The 17623-nt window shown below is 42.3% G+C and overlaps 1 protein-coding gene across 2 annotated transcripts in view; it reads right to left on the bottom strand.

The window, feature by feature from the left end:
- OBI1 (ORC ubiquitin ligase 1) overlaps window positions 1–17001 on the bottom strand; it is a 32786-nt gene extending 15785 nt beyond the window's left edge. Inside the window, exons 1-3 of one of the 2 annotated variants that reach the window (XM_061626550.1) lie at window positions 16684–17001; window positions 4245–4380; window positions 313–404 (exon numbers count right to left, since the gene is read on the bottom strand). In XM_061626550.1, the coding sequence (XP_061482534.1) occupies window positions 313–404; window positions 4245–4380; window positions 16684–16755 (300 nt within the window). In that variant the 5' untranslated portion in view covers window positions 16756–17001. Of the gene's footprint in view, window positions 1–312; window positions 405–4244; window positions 4381–16050; window positions 16301–16683 lie in introns of those variants that run through there. The other variant, XM_061626551.1, reaches the window with a different exon arrangement.
- Between the last annotated feature and the right edge of the window lie 622 nt (window positions 17002–17623).

The following is a 17623-nucleotide window of genomic DNA, read 5'->3' as shown; positions in this document are numbered from 1 at the left end:
GAGCACGTTGCACAGGGCTTAGCAGGTGCTTCCAGTCAGTTGATCAGCATTGCCTGTAAACCCCCTTTCAGCTGAGCCAGGCTGTTACCTGCCCCACACCTGACATCATACAGTATATGATGCCAGGTTAGGGCAGATGGATGTGGCTGGACCAAAATGGCCTCTGGGACCAAATGGGGAGGTGTAATTAGGCTCGTGGGCTGGAGGTTCCCTGCCCCTAATCTAGACGTACTATGTTCCAAGAGAGTAGCCTCAATATCAATTAAAACCTTACAAACCACACTTTTTGACAATGCCCTTGCACACTCTTACCTCATATTCTTTGTGCAGTAGCTCAAGCCTTGTTTTGCGGAGCTGTTTTCTGACCGTAGGGCTAAACACAGGATTACTTTCACTTGTCCCTCCTGCAGCAACACAACAAACATGCCTCTGTTCAACATTCATTCTTTCTTTAAATAAGGGACAGGGAATCTGTGGCCCTTCAGATGGCGCTGAACTACAACTCCCATCATCCCTGAACACTGGCTGGGACTGATGAGAGTTGGGCATCCCAACATCTGAAGGAGAGCAGGTTCTCAAATTTGGTTTTAAAGTTTCACACTCACATTTTAAAATGACGATTCACATAGGCTGCCCTATCCTAAGGACACACTCATCTTGCCAACAGCTCTGAGAGATATGCAGCAGAACCCTCTGAGTGTCTACTCAGAAGGAAGCCCAATGATTTCAATGACACTTACTCCAAGGTGTAGGATTGCAGCCTAAGACTCCTTTTACTCATATCTGTGGTTGCCACCATCTCTGCAATTTCTCCCATTTAGCTTCCGGGAATGTTCAAGACATACATGCACTTGGAAGGATTTGCATATTATACCTTTTGTGCCAGGGATGTCTACAACTTGCATGTTATGTCGCACACAGGAAGTTCAGCCACATGGATAAATGTTTTTTATTTATGTTACTGGAGGCATATTGTGCAGGCAACTGCAACTACCTCTGCTCAGATTTGCATAAAGGGATGCATCATCATCTGACCCATTTCACAGATTAGGAAACTGAGGATTGATTAGGCCAAGACAGGTCAGCTTGCCACAAGCTGCTATTTGTATAGCTGTCCTTGTGTGAAAGAGCCAATTGTCTACTAGCCTACACTAGCATCAGACAATCAGTTTGCACAGAAAACATAGCAAGAGAAAGTAAGCCAATCTGATTCTTGTTAAATAACTACTATAAAAATAGGCTGAAATGGACTGTACATTTGAGAGCCCAAACTACAATGAGCAGATCTCTCCTTTCTCTCCCCCCAAGCCCCAGTTTTGTTCTGTTATACCTTGGACTCCATTTCAGTTGTTTTTCAAAAAGAAAATATATTTTCTTTTTTTCTTACTAACAGGTTTTATGCATCTACAAAGCACATCATCCTCTCCCCACCCCCCATTCTCCAGAAGAGAAAATATTTTAATTCCTTTTGAAGGTTTTCCTTTTTAAAAAAGTCACCTTTTTGCAAGAGGAACCTATTGGCATTTTTGAAACTCATGTACAAGAAAAAAGTCATGGCTAGAAGTGTGATGCAGCGTTGTGGATTCAGGGAGTTGATTTATTTAAGGCAGAGGTGGGCAACCTGTGGCCCTGGACCTCATTTTATGCAGCCCTCAACACTTCCCGAAGCTGTCCCATTCCTCCATCCTGCCAGAGTTCCCCCCTTCCTGTTTATTTCCTCCTGGATTTTAACCCCGCCCTCCTCTAGGATAGTATTTTATATGATAAAATCATTTTTATATACTTTCTGTATGCATGTCCGTGTGCATACACTTGCTTGCTTTCCAGAATCGTAACTATATTTGTATAAAAAAATCTGTCATGTTGATGACATAAAGTTGCTCAGAGCCATTCAGAATAAGACTTATTGACACAGAGCTGCCCCCAATCCCAGGTATCAGCAGGGAGGGAGTGAATGCATCACTGATTTATCTGTATTTCAGGTCCATGGCTGCATGAACGCTATGGTTAGCTGTCTTTGCTGTATAAAGTGATTGGTTGGGATTTTCTAAGTGTCACTGATTTTACAGTATAATGGCATTTTGAAAGGTTTTCATTTGATTATAAATATTCTGTACTGTACTTGATTTTTATTCTGTCTATAATTTTGAGCTTTTTCTTTTTTGTCGCATTTTTGTTTGATATATTGTTTTGATTTCTTTTGTATTGTATTTGTCAGACCTCTACTTTGTATGTTGTTTTGAGATTCCTTTATACTGTGCCTGATATTTATATTGTGCTTTGATCCAAGTTTTTTTGTTTTTGGCCTTGTACTTGATTTGTATTTCACACATCGTTTCGATATTCCTTTGTATGGTACTGGACTTTTGTTTTGTACAATGTCCTGAAATTCTGTACTATTGTATATGATTTCTATTTTCTATTCATCTCTTTGAGTTTCTTTGAATATAAAGTGATTAAGAAATTTTCTAAATAAACAAACATACTTATTAGAGAGTAGAGATGTGCTAGAATTCTACCCAATTCGGATTTGGTACCGAATTTTTTGATTAATTCGCTTATTATCTATTGTTGCAGATTGGATTTTTATGTTGCAATTTTCAACAGCTATTTTAAAAAACAGATAGTAAAAAATCTGCCTCTAAAATATTGATATTAAGATAAATAATTTTATCAATATTTCCTTTCATGTATAGATATTTCCTTTAAAATTATCAACATTTCCTTTAAAATAGTGATATTAATTTTTTTTTTTGCCAGGGAAAAAGCAGATTGTTAAAAGCAGCAGCTAGTGGACAAAGAACAAACTCAAATTAATACTGGCTTGTGATCGACTGTATGCTTTTGAAATGGAACCAGTCAATGGATCCCATCCCTATTTGAGAGTAATCTCATCAAACCTTCTGTGGCTTAATTCTGAGTAAATCTGCATAGGATTGGGAATGCTAATTGGAGACAGCCATGCTGAAAAATTAAGTGGAATCGTCTTTATTCCAAATTAGTTAATCCAGAACATTTTTTCACCTCTGGCTCCACCCACTGCTGGCATGTAGCCCCTGACAGATTACTCTTGAGGGAATGCAACCCTCAACAGAAAAAAAAAGTTGCTCAATTTCTAGTTACAGATCCAAAGAACTGTTGGGGACCTCAACTGAATGACTCTCCCAAATTTCATGGGGTGCAGTGTTCTGACTGGGAAACAATGGAAGGAATAGGGGAGGTTCTGTTACCTTTTCTTACTGCTGCTACTTCTAGCAGGTAGAGGAAGAAGTGTCAGCATGGGGGTGTGGGATAACAAGAATGTCTTAGGGAGCAGAGAGAGGGCAAGGAGCGTCCTGTCCGAGTGCCTGGATTTGAGTGCTTAGTGCTTGTGATGTCTGGACTCTGATCCTTCAGACTTCTGGCGTTTGATTCTGAGCCAGGCCCGGAGAAACCCCTGCACCATCCCTAGTCTAGCACTGTATGCAAAACATTCCACTCTAAGCTTCCGTGTGTGTGTGTGTCTATGTCAAATGAGAAGTACCCTATCCTTCCTTACAAACTAAATCACTAGCAATTCAGGAGCAATAACATATTTATTATCCCCCCCCCATTTTATCCTCACAACCACCCTAGGAGGTAGGTCAGACTGAGACACATTGACTGGCCCAAGGTCACCCAGCAAGCTTCATGGCTGAGCGAGGATATGAATTGAGGTTTCTCAGGCCTTAGTCTAACACGTTAAATCCAGGGTCACCAAACTTTTTGGGTCTGTGGGCATATCTGCAACCCAGAGAAACTGTCATAGCTGCTCCCCCTTCACACACACACTATAGCCATAACCAATTATACATCACAATGGAGTCTATCAGCTAAAATTTCAGCAGGGGAGGAGACACTGAAGGCACTGTGCCGGCAACCCCTGCTCAAGCCACTCCATCACACCACATCCCAGTGCAGTGCAGTTGCTGGACCTTGGCCAAGAAGACCTGGGTTTGTTGGGTAACCTGGGCAAGTCACACTGTCTCAGTCAAGCCTACTACTCAGGGAAGCTGTGAAGATAAAATGGGTAATGATAGGGATGCCACACCTTGAACTCCTCGAAAGGCAAAACAAAAACACGAGAGGGGGCTGTGAGCTTCAGCAGACATGGTGTCACCCACTGCTGGAAACAGTGCCAAAGACCACATGCCACTCAGAGCATAAAAATATACCCTGCATATATTTGATTGGGTGGAGGGGCAGGGGGAGAAAGGTTACCTTACCTAGGACCTCTTTGCAAGGATTGTCAGGGGTGATAGGGATCCTGCAAGCAGGGCACTGACTGTTGTTCTTCAGCCAGACTTCAATACAAATGGAGCAGAAGACATGGTTGTTGGCACAGACGACCGGGTGACGGACCTTGCAATGGAGAGGGTACAACAATTCAAAAGGCATTCAGACAGCAATTGCTCATTTTTGCATAGAACAGAAGAGTCATGCTTAGCATACCGGGAACAGCAATGTCAGAGCTGGGAGCAGAGATTTTCTTAATGATGAACTCAAAGATTCCACAAATTCATGGAGGATAAGGCTGTCCCAGGCTAATAGCCACAACGGCTATGCTCTGCCTCCACAGTCGGAGGCAGGATGCTTCTGAATACCAGTTGCTGGAAACTGCAGGGCGGGAGAGTGCTCTTGAGGATCCTGGTTGCGGGTTTCCCACAGGCATCTGGTTTGCCACTGTATGAACAGGATACTGGACTAGATAGGCCATTGGTCTTATGTTCACCCTGCCTGAGTCCAGAGGGATAGTAACCAGCCTACTATTGCAGACTTCCTCAACCTGGTGCTGTTCAGCTGGTGTTGGACTAAACTCTCATCAACTGTCCATCGGCTATCAAGACAGCTATCAACAGTTACTAGTCATGTTAGCTAAATGGAACCTCCATGTTTAGAAGCATTATACCTGGTGATGGAGAACAGGGAAGTTCTGTTGCTTTCATGCCCTGCTTCTAAGCTTCCTAGAGACATCAGGCTGTCGGAAACAGGATGTTTGAGAGCCATCTAGCTCCACTATGAGAACAGGATGCTGGACTAGATGGGCCTTTGGCTTGATCCAACAGGCTCTTCCTTTGTTCTTATGGATCCCAGGTCTGATGCTACAAGGCTCTTATGTTCACAGAGGTCACCTTGCTCAACCATGTCCTAAATTTAACATAACTTAACCTCCACAAAGTAATCTCAAGAGGCAGGGAGATTCAACTCTGCTATGTGGTCTTGTTCCAACAACTTGATTAATTAGTATTTTACTGTCTTATAGCAAGGTCACCACAAGAACCTTTTGACTTAGTTAGTGAGGCCATCACATTTTAGAAAGAGAAAAAGAAAGAAAACTGTGCCAGCGTTTTGAATGTTTTAAGAAAATCAGAAGTGAAAGCATGGTCAGGGATTGTGGCTATAAGATGATACGTTGTGCAAGCCTTGACTAGGAAAGGCTACATTCCGCATGATAACAAAGCAGGAGCAGCATTGAGATGCAGAGGCTAAGAGCATGAGCTGCAGATAAGTCCTCAGTTCAAATCTTACCTTAGCCATGAACATACTAGATGCCTTAAGTTTCCAACTGCAATTATTGGAGCAGGATGGAGGCAGGAGAGAAAGGGAGGATAGTGCTAGCCTACATTACAGGACTGTTATAGGAATTGAGATATAAGCCAAATATTCTGAATATTTGAAATTGGAATACTGTGATTGGAATACTGCGAATCCCATATACACATGCACCCCCCCCCACCATGCGAGTTTTTATCAGCATGCTTGTAAGAACAACATAAGTGCTTTGCTGGATCAGACCAAAGACCCCATCTAGTCCAGCATCCCACTTCCCACAGCGGCCAACCAGTATCTCTGGGAAGCCCACAAGTAGGGCATATGTACAGGAACTGTCATCCACTGCTGTTCCCCAGCACCAGGTAATTGGAGTCATGGTGCCTCCAGTCCGGGAGGTAGTATATAGCCTTATCCTCTATCAATTGACAGTTTAGGAGAAAGGAACGGTGTCAGAAAACACATGGGCTTGGAAGGAACAATCAGAGCAAAAAGGTAACAGTGCTTAGATCTTCGAGACCTCAGGTCCAGAGACCCATGTAAGAAGTGTGAACCCCATCTTCATCATACTGTCCTCCAAGTTTTGAGTCCAGGCAAATTATGTGGCAAAAATGTAATTTTATACAGTATATAAATAACAGTATTCAAATGCCTCCAGTGAAATAAGCCACTATTTGGAATTCTCAGTAACTCCAGCTCTAAGTGAGGTCATCAGGAGTTTTGGAGTGCGTTGCCATCAGTACGCTGATGACACGCAGCTCTACTTCTCCTTTTCACCTTCTTCAGGTGAGGCTGTTGATGTGCTGAACCGTTGCCTGACCGCGATAATGGACTGGATAATGGATAATGGAGCTAATAAACTGAAACTCAATCCAGACAAGACTGAGACACTGTTAGTGAGCTCTTTCCCTGCCCAGATGGTGGATGTTTCTCCTGTTCTAGATGGGGTTACACTCCCCTTGAAGGAACAGGTTCGTAGTTTGGGGGTCCTTTTTGACCCTTCCTTGTCGCTTGAGGCTCAAGTGGCCGCGGTGGCACGGAACGCGTTCTATCATCTTCGCTTAGTAGCCCAACTACGCCCCTATCTGGACAGTGATGATCTCGCCTCAGTTGTTCACGCTCTGGTAACTTCTAGATTGGATTACTGTAATGCGCTCTACGTTGGGCTGCCCTTGAAGACTGTTCGGAAACTTCAGCTAGTGCAAAATGCGGCAGCCAGGTTGCTGACGAGGACCAATCGGTCCGCGCATATAACACCTGTCCTGGCTCGCTTGCACTGGCTACCTATTTGTTTCCGAGCCAGATTCAAGGTGCTGGTTTTGACCTATAAAGCCTTACACGGTGTGGGACCGCAATACCTTGTGGAACGCCTCTCCCGATATGAACCTACCCGCTCACTTCGTTCAGTATCTAAGGCCCTCCTCCGGGTACCAATTTACCAGGATGCCCGGAGGATTGTTACTAGATCTAGGGACTTTTCTGTGGTGGCCCCCGAACTGTGGAACAGCTTACTGGAGGAGATACGCCTGACGCCTACGGTTCTTTCTTTTAGGCGCCAGGTTAAGACCTGGTTATACTCCCAGGCATTTTAATGTTCAATGTTTTTATGTTTAATGTTTTAGTTTAATTTTGTTGCTTTTTATTACTGATTTTATTCTAATATTGTATTTTAATCTTGTTTTGTACACCGCCCAGAGAGCTATTAGCTATGGGCGGTTTAGAAATGAAATAAATAAATAAATAAATATCAAGGACAATATTCCGGTACTAATAAACAAATCCTTTAAAAGGATCCTTATGATTCTTCCCAGGGATTGCAAATGCAGCAACCCAAATTTGTACCTCTCTGTGTGTGTGTGTTTAACTGCATGTTCCATTCAACCAATTTTTTTCTCTTTAGTTCCTTATGTCTTACATGTTCATGAATTCTATGTTTTTTATTAATAATTAAAGAAAGATGTACAGGCAACGTCTGTGAAAGTGGCCTATGAAAGCTCATCAAATATATTTGCTAGACTTTTAAAGATTCCATTGGCTGCTTTTGCTACAATGGCCCAACACAACTCAGCTTCTAGGATTTGTGCATTTTTTATTTTTACACCATACCAAGGACTAGAAACTCTTAGAAAACAGAAAGCCTGGACTGTCTGAAGCCCAAGTTCTGTGCAAGATTTAATTTGCACAAAATCCCAAGACAAAGGATCCAAGAGACAGAGTTATAGGCAAAAGACTCAACTGAGTTTAGACTGGCTAAAGAATCCACAGCGCAAAAAACCTCGGGCAGTCTGTTGTCTCCCTACAGACAAAAATTAGCAAAGTTATCACTGAAGGGCAAGAGGTTTTATCAACCCTGCTGAGATGTTCCAAGCATTGATAACTACCCAATATAATATATGCTGTTGTACAGAAGGCAGAAGTAAGAGTTGCTTTGCCACAGAGAATTGGGTTTTAAGTATTTGTATCTTAACAAGATGCTTATATATTTTCCTAAAGGAGCACAAACAGTTTTACAAAAATAAATTTCTGAAATATATTACTAATAAGATCTCTCTTTAATTTAAAATTCTGCTTGGAGTCAAGCCCTGGGATTCAATAATCAACTAAACAGAGAAATTCTGCATTTCATAATGCTACTTCACCCACTGCAAAAACTTCTTTAGAGAGCAAACAAATGTTACTTTTGCTCCCAAACATCTTTGATATGTTTGTGCTCCTAAGCTCTGCTCTACTTCCAGAGATACGAGACAAATGATAATTTTTAAAAAATAATTTCTCAAGCATTGTGGTCTACTACTCTGTTCTAGACAAACATGCCTAGCCTTCTATGATACCTAATGACAAGGGCAGGGAATCTCAGACTCAGGGACTGAGAACACCCTTCCGGGCCTCTCTGTTTGGTGCTTGGGGCTCTCCCAGGCTCCACCCTGTACCTGACTTCTCACCACCCCCTTTCCATGCCCTGATCAAGTACCTTTGTCTGGAAGCAATATGCCCTTGAACTGTGATATTGCCTCTTCCTTACCTGGATGGAGAAATGTGTGTGGGCGTCAGAAACTTTTTGCAAGGGTCAAATGTAGTCTACTGCACAAAGGTAAGACACACACCTGCTGTTCCACCCAATTTCAGCTCTGACCCCACCTACGTTTCTCACCTGGTCCCACCCACCCACTGGCATGTGGCCCCCAGAAGGTGGCCCATGAGGATATGCAGCCCTCAGGCTGAAAAGGGTGTGGGAAAGCAGAAGCAATTTATTCCCTGCTGGAAGGGAATACTTCTGTTTCCCTTCAAACTATTAGCCAAGAAACGGACACTTGACAAGTCAATGCAAGAAAGATGAGAATACCAGTATTCAGTTACAACAGCAGAAGGAAAAACAGAGATCCCCTTATCTTAAATCGGAACAGTCCAGAAGTGCTGGTAAGCATACAGTTTTTTTCTAGGCCCCTGCTTCATTCACCCCCCCTTTCTTAGGACCAGTAGTGGAAGGTATGATGGGATGGAGATGCTTACTTGACCGCCCAGCAGGTGAGTAGCTGTTGCTTACCAGGAGGTGGGGGATGGCAGGAGGCCATCTAGAAGAGGTGGATTGGCTCAGCCAGGGTATTTGCACCACACCCAACTCGCCATCCCCTTTCCCCCTCCCAGTAAGCAGCAGCAACTCACCTGCTGGGAGGTCAGGTAAGCATCTCTGCCTCACCCCGCTGCCCCCTACTACTGAGGCCTTTTTTAAAAAACACAGTGAAAGCAGGCTGGTGGCCAAAGACCCTATCTGTAGCAGTCCAGTCACTGGGCCAATCATTATCAGAAGTTTCACATCACAAATACAAACTTCTCTCAGCACATTAAGAGATGAATGTCTTGCCCTTAAGATAATCTAAGGGTACCAATAGTGTTGTTTATGTATCACAGAGAGCGTACCTCTTCTAAAATGGCATCCACCACCTGTAGTTTTTCAGAATACTTGTATTCATCATCATTTAAAAAAGACTGCCACATGATTTGTCTGGGTCAACTTTTTAAACAGATTTAATGAATTTTTTTTAATCAAGAAAATCTAACCACATATGTCAACTGCCTCTCTAGCCTCCAGCAGTTGTTTATTTTGTTTTAGAGCGCATCATTTAAGCACAGGGCACTTTATTTATTTATCTGATTATTTTATTTACATCCCGCCCTTCCACCTAGCAGGAGCCCAGGGCAGCTTTACAAAAAATGAGAGGGCAGGTCCCAACCACAAGGAGCTTACAATTTGCAAACCGACACAAGGGGCAAGAAATGGTGGCAGGGGTAAAAAGAAGAAGAATATGGAGTGCTTTCAGTTACATCAAGTATTTATTACAGTAGGGTTTCAGGACTAGGGAGATATCAAAACACTTCATGGAACAGGGGAGTTTTAAGCTGGGTCCAGCGACAAAATGTTGTTGTGTGGAGTGTTCCCGTTAAGCGTTACAACTTGCTAGCCGTGCCCTCTTATGGGATACTCCATTCCATTCCCACTTCCCCATGATTTTTTATTTTATTCCTCACCTACAAAACAGTCAATGAGTATTCCATGCCCACTGAGCATGCTTAGTCCTCATTCAACTGTTGTGGGGGCTTCCCATTATTACATTTTTTGTTTTGTTCTGGTACTTCTGCAAACCTTGTAGATAGTAGCATTTTGAGTTTAAGACTAGTCCATAGCAGGGATAGGGAACATCTGGCCCTCCAGACATTGCTGGACTGCAAGTTAAATAATCTCTGACCAGTGGTCATGCTGGCTGGAAAGGCCAAAGGCTGGCTATCTTTAGTAAACGGGATGCAAATCAAGTAAGAGAGGTGGCCTGAAGGAGCATTCTGGGAGCAGTTAGTATGTAAAGTAATCTGAATGTGGCAATCGAGAGCTTTACTCTTGTCTTTCTTGCAGGCCCTTTACACTTTATGCGGCAATGGTGTCTGCCAGGCCGGCACAACCAGACCAACCAAGCTGAATGAAAGTATAAAGTTGCTGCAAAGCAAGGGTGCCATCAAGCACTGTGGTAAGGCCTGGTGATGGGCATTCAGCCTTTGAATATCTCAATCTGGAAAGGCCTCCTGTAAAATGTGAATGGAAGAAATCACACTGGAGGAGTTCTGGCCATTGATTCCTGGGGCCCAATTTCACAAACAAAGCATAATTTGCTCCTTGGGAAGCACTAGTACGTGAGGAGCGAAGGACAGTGATCTGGTCTATTTGTTTGCTGCTCTTTGGCCCAACATTCCAGGGCAGCTTACAACTAAAATAAGAAAGTATAACATACATAAATAAAAGCCAGCAGCTCATACAAATAAAGGCTACTAGCCACAATGGCTCTCCTCTGCCTCCACAGTCGGAGGCAGTATGCTTCTGAATACCAGTTGCTGGAAACTGCAATGGGGGAGGGGAGAAGAGCGCCCTTGTGCTCAGGTCCTGCTTGTGGGTTTTCCACAGGCATCTGGTTGGCCACTGTGAGAACAGGATGCTGGATTGGATGGGCCACTGGCCTGATCCAGCAGGGCTCTTCTTATGCTCTTACATCATCATCTGGCCCTGGAAAGCAAGTTGCACCAGGAGAGCTTCTCTAGGAAGGGCATCTGGTGCCCCCCCAGACGTTTTGGACTACAACTTCCATCAGCCCCAGCCAGCATGGGAGTTGTAGTCCAAAACATCTGGAGGGCGTCACGTTGGCAAAGGCTGTACTATACAATCCTATTCACAACAGCTTCTCTGCTTCAAGTGGAGCCTTTGCAAACAGTAAATGAAGGAAGGCCATGGTCTGAGGCCTCGATCAGTCCCTGGATGAGAATGTCTGGAAACTCACCTTGACCGAGTGAACAAAGGCATGATATAGATTTAAACAACCAACATAAAACCAGCCATAGAGTTTCAAACTGACTCAGTGTTTAGAAGAGATATAACCCTGGCACAACCGGAACCCCATTCAATTGTTCAGAAATATATAAGCAGTTTCATAATATGGAATAAGAATGCAAAATGTCTCATTAGGGGCTACAAGTAAATGAACTAACTATATCTTTAATTGATTACTGAGGGCCAATTCATCAGTGGGCCTATGAGTTTATTCTGAGGATATTTCAGTTCTGGTGTGTTATTGCAATAAGGAAGGATGACTCAGAATAATAACTGCCTTGATGTTTTATATGAATTGGCAGTATATAATTTTTTTTACAAATAAAAATTACATTAAAACAATTTAAAATAACATATTGCACAGAGCAGCTAAAGCAGATGGCATAAAATCTTCATAAAACGACTGTCCCAAAGCCTGGACAAATAAAAAAGTCTTACAATGTTTTCTGAATGCAAGAAAAGAGGTGGACTGCCTGACTTTCCTTGGAAGGATGCTCCTTCAGTCCTACCCATGGGACCATGATCTCTCCCAGATTGCAGATTTCAGGTCAGAAGGTACTGGTGAAGGCGATTTTAGAAGTACTTGAGTTTCCCAAAGGATCTGGAGCTTTACATGGGACATTACTTTACTCTGGTGGATAACCGTGATGCAACCACACCTTATGAACATTGGTTGTAATATGTCAATTGTTTGGGCTCTGTCCACCCCCCATTATTCTTCCATATATAAGTATATTATAACATTTATTTATAAAAATATTTGCATACCACCATCTTATACAATATCAGGGTGGTGTACAATAAAACAAAACGCCATTAACAGTATATAAACTACTTCAGTCCCAAGTTATTTAGGTATCAAAAAAGGTATTAGGAACATACGTATCTGACAGAGATGTAAAATTTCCAGAAAATTTGAAGCCATGGGAAAAAAACCATTTTTTTCTGGGGGGGTTTCAGAAAAAAATGGATTTTTTCAAAAAACTGAAAAAATGCATTAGCACTTTTTACAGATTGAAAGTCACTTTACTTCAGAAACATCAAATGTAATTATGTACAAGTTGGTTTGGCATACAATTATCACATTTGATATATTAAAAGTACATTTTATTCAAACAATTATTACAAATTGAATTTACTTTTTAATTTTTTTTACTTTTTTTGTAACAAATGGATCTACAAGATCAGGAACACCTGAACTGTAAGGAACCTCTTTCGTTTTTCCAGTTTATGAGCAGTTTACGAGCAGCAGGCAAAAAGCAATTAAAAAACACAGAAGAAACCATCAACATTAATAACAAAGATAATTATTTATGTCTCCACTCCATAGTGTCAAGCAGACATAAAGCATCCATTCCCATAAAAAGAACTAAGAAAAGGGGGGGGAACCAAGATTCAGTGAAACATTTTATTCATCATGCTAAAATAAAACATTCCATAATCCATTTTTTCTTCCCCCTCCCCTATTTTTCAGAAAAAACAGAAAAGCTTCAGAAAAAAAACAATTTCCCCCCCTGAATTTTTCCAGGCCTTCACGTCTCTAGACTGCAACAAGTAGCTGGGGCAAATGATTAATCAGATGACTGCTCTACTTTTAAACGTGCCAATTCCCAAATATATCCCCTTATAATGAACCTACTAGAACACTTCTTGTACAATTATGCCAAATATAATAAAGTTAGCTTGTAGACCAATACGATTCTAAAAGATATTCTTTATGTACATGATTTCAGATTTACAGCCCAAGCCCAGGAATGTTTGTTTAAAAGCAAGCCTCACCATGTCCAATGGGGCTTGCTCCCAACTAAGAGTGCAAAACAGTGGGCTTTTACACCCCAGTACCCATAATTCTGGCTATTCAATACATCAACACTGAATTTCTTTGAGGTAGAGATGTTATAATAGTTTCAACTGTTCTAACAGGAAACAATTTCTAGACAACCTGCATCAACCATCAACTTTTGTACTTTTAAAAAATATGACACAAACTTCCCTACTCATATGTTTTGTACAATGCAATATTCTTATTATACAGCCATGAGAGTGGCTGTATACTATAACCAGCATGGATTTTTTGCATTCCACAATGTTAAATTGAAAATACTCCCCCATGCTGCATCCCATAAGCTGCTGCATCCCATAAGCTCATTTCAAAACAAAAAGTTACAAAACTTATAGCCGTGAACTCAGAAACGCTTGCTTAACAACGCTTTAAGTTTTCATGGTGATACACAAAACACTCAGAGACAATCAACAGTTCAAACTGTAAAACAAGAGGAAAAAAATCCAGACCCCTGTTGGACTTTTTTCTGTCAGTAGTCTCATAATTTGCTGACATTAATTAAAAATCAGTCATGTTCACAGAGTACCTGTAATCCTTTTACTGACCTTCATCTTCTGCAGTTTAAAAGTTAAAAAAAATACCTGGCTGATTTTTAATTAATTTAAGAAATTTAAAATTGAAGTCAATTGATAAGCACAGGCATGATCAGTAAGAACCAACTGTCAGTGTTCTAAAAGCCAGACTCGCAACTATTTGGCTTGGCTAATCAGGGGACCATAGTCACGCCAGACATTTATTTCATGTTAGATGGTCATGGCTTCCCCCAAAGAATCCTGGGATGTGTAGTTTGTGAAGGGTGCTGAGAATTGATAGGAGACTCCTATTCCCCTGACAGAGCTCCAGTGGCCAGAGGGGTTTAACAATCAGCCCCTCTTCTGTAGCTCTGTAAGGGGAATGGGGAGTCTCCTAGAAACTCTCAGCACCCTTCACAAGCAACACTTCCCAGGATTCTTTGGGGGAAGTCATGACTGTCTAAAGTGAAATAAAATCTGGTGTGGATGTGGCCAAGGGCAGCTTGGACTTAAATTTGGGTGGAAGACTACATGTACCTGCTGTAGAATAAAAAGGTGGGGGAATCCCTGAACAACAATTATATTTTTCAGTGTTTTCCTTTTGGAAAGAAAAGGAGCTTTCCCTCTGGAGGGGTTGGGGACACACTGCAATATTTGTATTCATACTAGCAACATGCAGTACACGCACGTCATTCAAGGAGCAGTTGCTCTTACAGGTCTCAGGGAGATCAAAACAGAAAATCCAGCAAGTGCTTACTATCATAGAAATATGATAATACAACTTTGGTATTTTCCTGCCCTTTAATGTGCTCCAAAAGTCTCCCATCCGAAGCAGGAAAAATTATACTACCCAACAGTAGGGTGGCCTTGCCAAACATCCATTTATGAATCATTATGCAATCCAGTCAATGTTATTCTTTTCTGGCAGCTAGTGACACATGTCAAGTACACAAGTATAGTAAGCTTGTCAGCATGATGGAGAGCTTCTTTGGCACAAGGTTTAAGGGCCTGCACGTTATAACTCACACTTTGAGAGACACCCCCATAGTACAGATCATGAGCAAAAATAACATCGCTACCCTTAGTGTACTGGCATGGAAGTGAGCTTCACTGAAGTCAATGGCACTAACTTCCAAGTAAGCATGTTACAATATGACTGCAACCATTATAGCAGGTGTGGGGAACCTCCCCCCTCCAGATATTGTTGAATTACAACTCCCATCAGCCCCAGAAAGTATGGCCAGAGATGATGGGAGCTGTGGTTCAACAACATCTGGAGGGCCAAAGGTTCCCCAAACCTGTGCAACAAAAATCATTTGACATTTGAGGAAAGACCAGGGAAGATTTGTCGAGTGATATGGTGAAGTACCAGGTTCTAAATTTAAAGAGTGATAGGGGAAGCTATGCCCCATGGCTATTAATAACCCCCATGGCATTACCTCCTTCTTCACGTAAAAGAAATATCCATGTTTTAGCATATATAAATATACCAGTGCCTCACTGTGATGAATGGCTGATTATAACCAACCACCATATAGAAGCATGCCGCTATAGCACCCTGCCAAGTAAGATACCCTGCCACCAAAGCAATGTGAAGATAAACAAGCTAGCAGACTGTAGCTCCGTGGAAGAGCATCTGCTTTGGCAGCAGAAGGTCCTAGGTGAAATCTCCAGCATCTCCAGGAAGGGCTGAGAGAGACTCCTGCATGAAACCCTGGAGAGGTGGACCAGTCAGTATAGACAAGATGGAGCCAGATGAACCACTGGTCCAACCTGGCATAAGGCAGCTTCCTATGTTCCTATCACCAGGAGAACAGTAACCGCCAGATCTGAAAGAGAAAGGTTTTCCTACCAGGCACCATAGAATTCATGACTTGAAGCTGTGAAGGTACAGCCTGCTGGAGAAAAAAAAAAGGATTGCAGATCTATTCAGAGTGAACCAAGTTTCCCATAAGTATCATAACAAATAGATGGCCAGGTATGTAGGGGAAGGGAGAAGAGAGACTGCAAACTATTGACTTGAGAGTGGTTGCAAGTAAGATCTGAAACCATCATGCATCAGCATCAGTTTTACAGCATCAGTCTACATTTTCTCAACACATAAGCCATAAATTAAGAAAACAAGAACAAAATGTAGACACCAACTGAGCTTCTATAACATTAGTGGGAGGGGAGAGGCTAGTGAAGACAGCAAGGAGCTCCTTAGAAAAAATTAAGGTTGTCTGGGCTAGGTTTTCAAGCCACATTATTTGGCCTACCTTGTTACTGGCAGAGTCTCGGCTGTTAACACCCATCTTAACTCCCCCCCCCCATCGCTCAAAATCATTTGCAAGACAACGCTGATCTATGCAGTTAAGATGAAAATATTATCAGGAATTCTAAAACCCGAAAGAGATCAAGAAGAGGAGATTAACTCCCCCCACCGTCCCTTCGAAGACCAGAGGATAATTTTCCTTGATCGCTGCTACATTTTACAGGATATGAACACGTCCTCATATGTGCACAAGCATTCAAGTGCTCTAAACAGCGGAAATAAATCTTTCTGAAACGGAACTCCATTCTGACCAAACACACCAATGGTTCATCTAGGGCCTCCCTTCCTCTTCCAATCGCTAAAAGAAACCATAGGCACGAGGTTTCGGCGAATTACACTGCTTAAAGGAGCAAAAACAGGCATTAGGAACAATCGACTACACGGCAGAGATATACGCGACAGCTTTCTTGGAAGAGGGGGAAAAAACCCTGCATGGAATTCAGTCTCACTCTCCTCCCTTCTAGGGCATGGATTTTTCTTGCGCTCCACGCGCACTTAAAGGGAGTGGCGTGGGCGCCGGGTGGCTAAACTCCCAACGATCCCTTTGGGGTTGCATCACGAACGCAGGTGCCATTACCTTTCCCAGGCAAATGTGGCAAGTGATGGGCAGCGTGAGAGACAGTGTAACATTCTGAACGTTCTGAGCCATTGTGACGTTTCGAATCCCGCGAGCGTGGAAGTTCCAATCCACAGGCTGCAACGACCGCAGCAGCGGCGAAGGAAGACTCGTTCCTTAACTCTCACGCTGTTACGGCTCCAAGTACGGCAAGTCAGCAAGGCCAATCTTCCTTACATTAACGGGGCCGCTTTTCACACTGCTTCTCGGAGGAGGGGGAGGAGCCGAGAAATTTCAGTACATTGGCCGTGAACAACGTGCGTTTCTCTCCGGGTTGGTCCTCTACTACCTTATCGGACAGGGAGGAGCACACACACACGCTTAGTTGGTAAGCCTGTATCTGGGCTATTCCATTTCAAATTGTAGGTGGGGATGGGAATTAAATTTAATATTTTTGTTTGGCTAAAGATAGATAACTAGGCTACCCTAGAAGAGGTCTTTTGAAACGTAACCTTCTCCGTGTGACGATAATTTTCTGTGTGGAGGAAATTGCTTTTATGTGGTATGCAGGAGTGTGCAATCGCGTGAGCCCCCATCTGCAGTCTGAATTGATCCAACCCAGATACAGGTTTACCACCTCATGCCAAAGAATTCAGGGTGGTGTCAAACCCTTTGGCCTGGCAACAGCCCACGGAGTTCAATGAGGCTGAACGAGTGACTGGCCTAATGTAAGGGATAAAAACAAACAAATGTTTTTTTTTTTTTTACAATAATTTTTATTCAAATTTTCATAAAACATACAAAACAAAATCATAAAACATTCAAAGACAAAAAACAAAACAAAACAAAAATGATTAAGCAAAAAAATAAAATATTGACTTCCCATTTGTCACAGATCAAATCAGTTATAGGTCTACAATATATAACAATCCTGTCTCTTAAATTATATTATAAAATCACT

Source organism: Rhineura floridana, chromosome 5 (genome assembly GCF_030035675.1).
Source record: "Rhineura floridana isolate rRhiFlo1 chromosome 5, rRhiFlo1.hap2, whole genome shotgun sequence".
NCBI classification, from domain to species: domain Eukaryota; kingdom Metazoa; phylum Chordata; class Lepidosauria; order Squamata; family Rhineuridae; genus Rhineura; species Rhineura floridana.
Note: the sequence above shows the minus strand (reverse complement) of the source record. Positions and strands in the feature narration are given on the sequence as shown.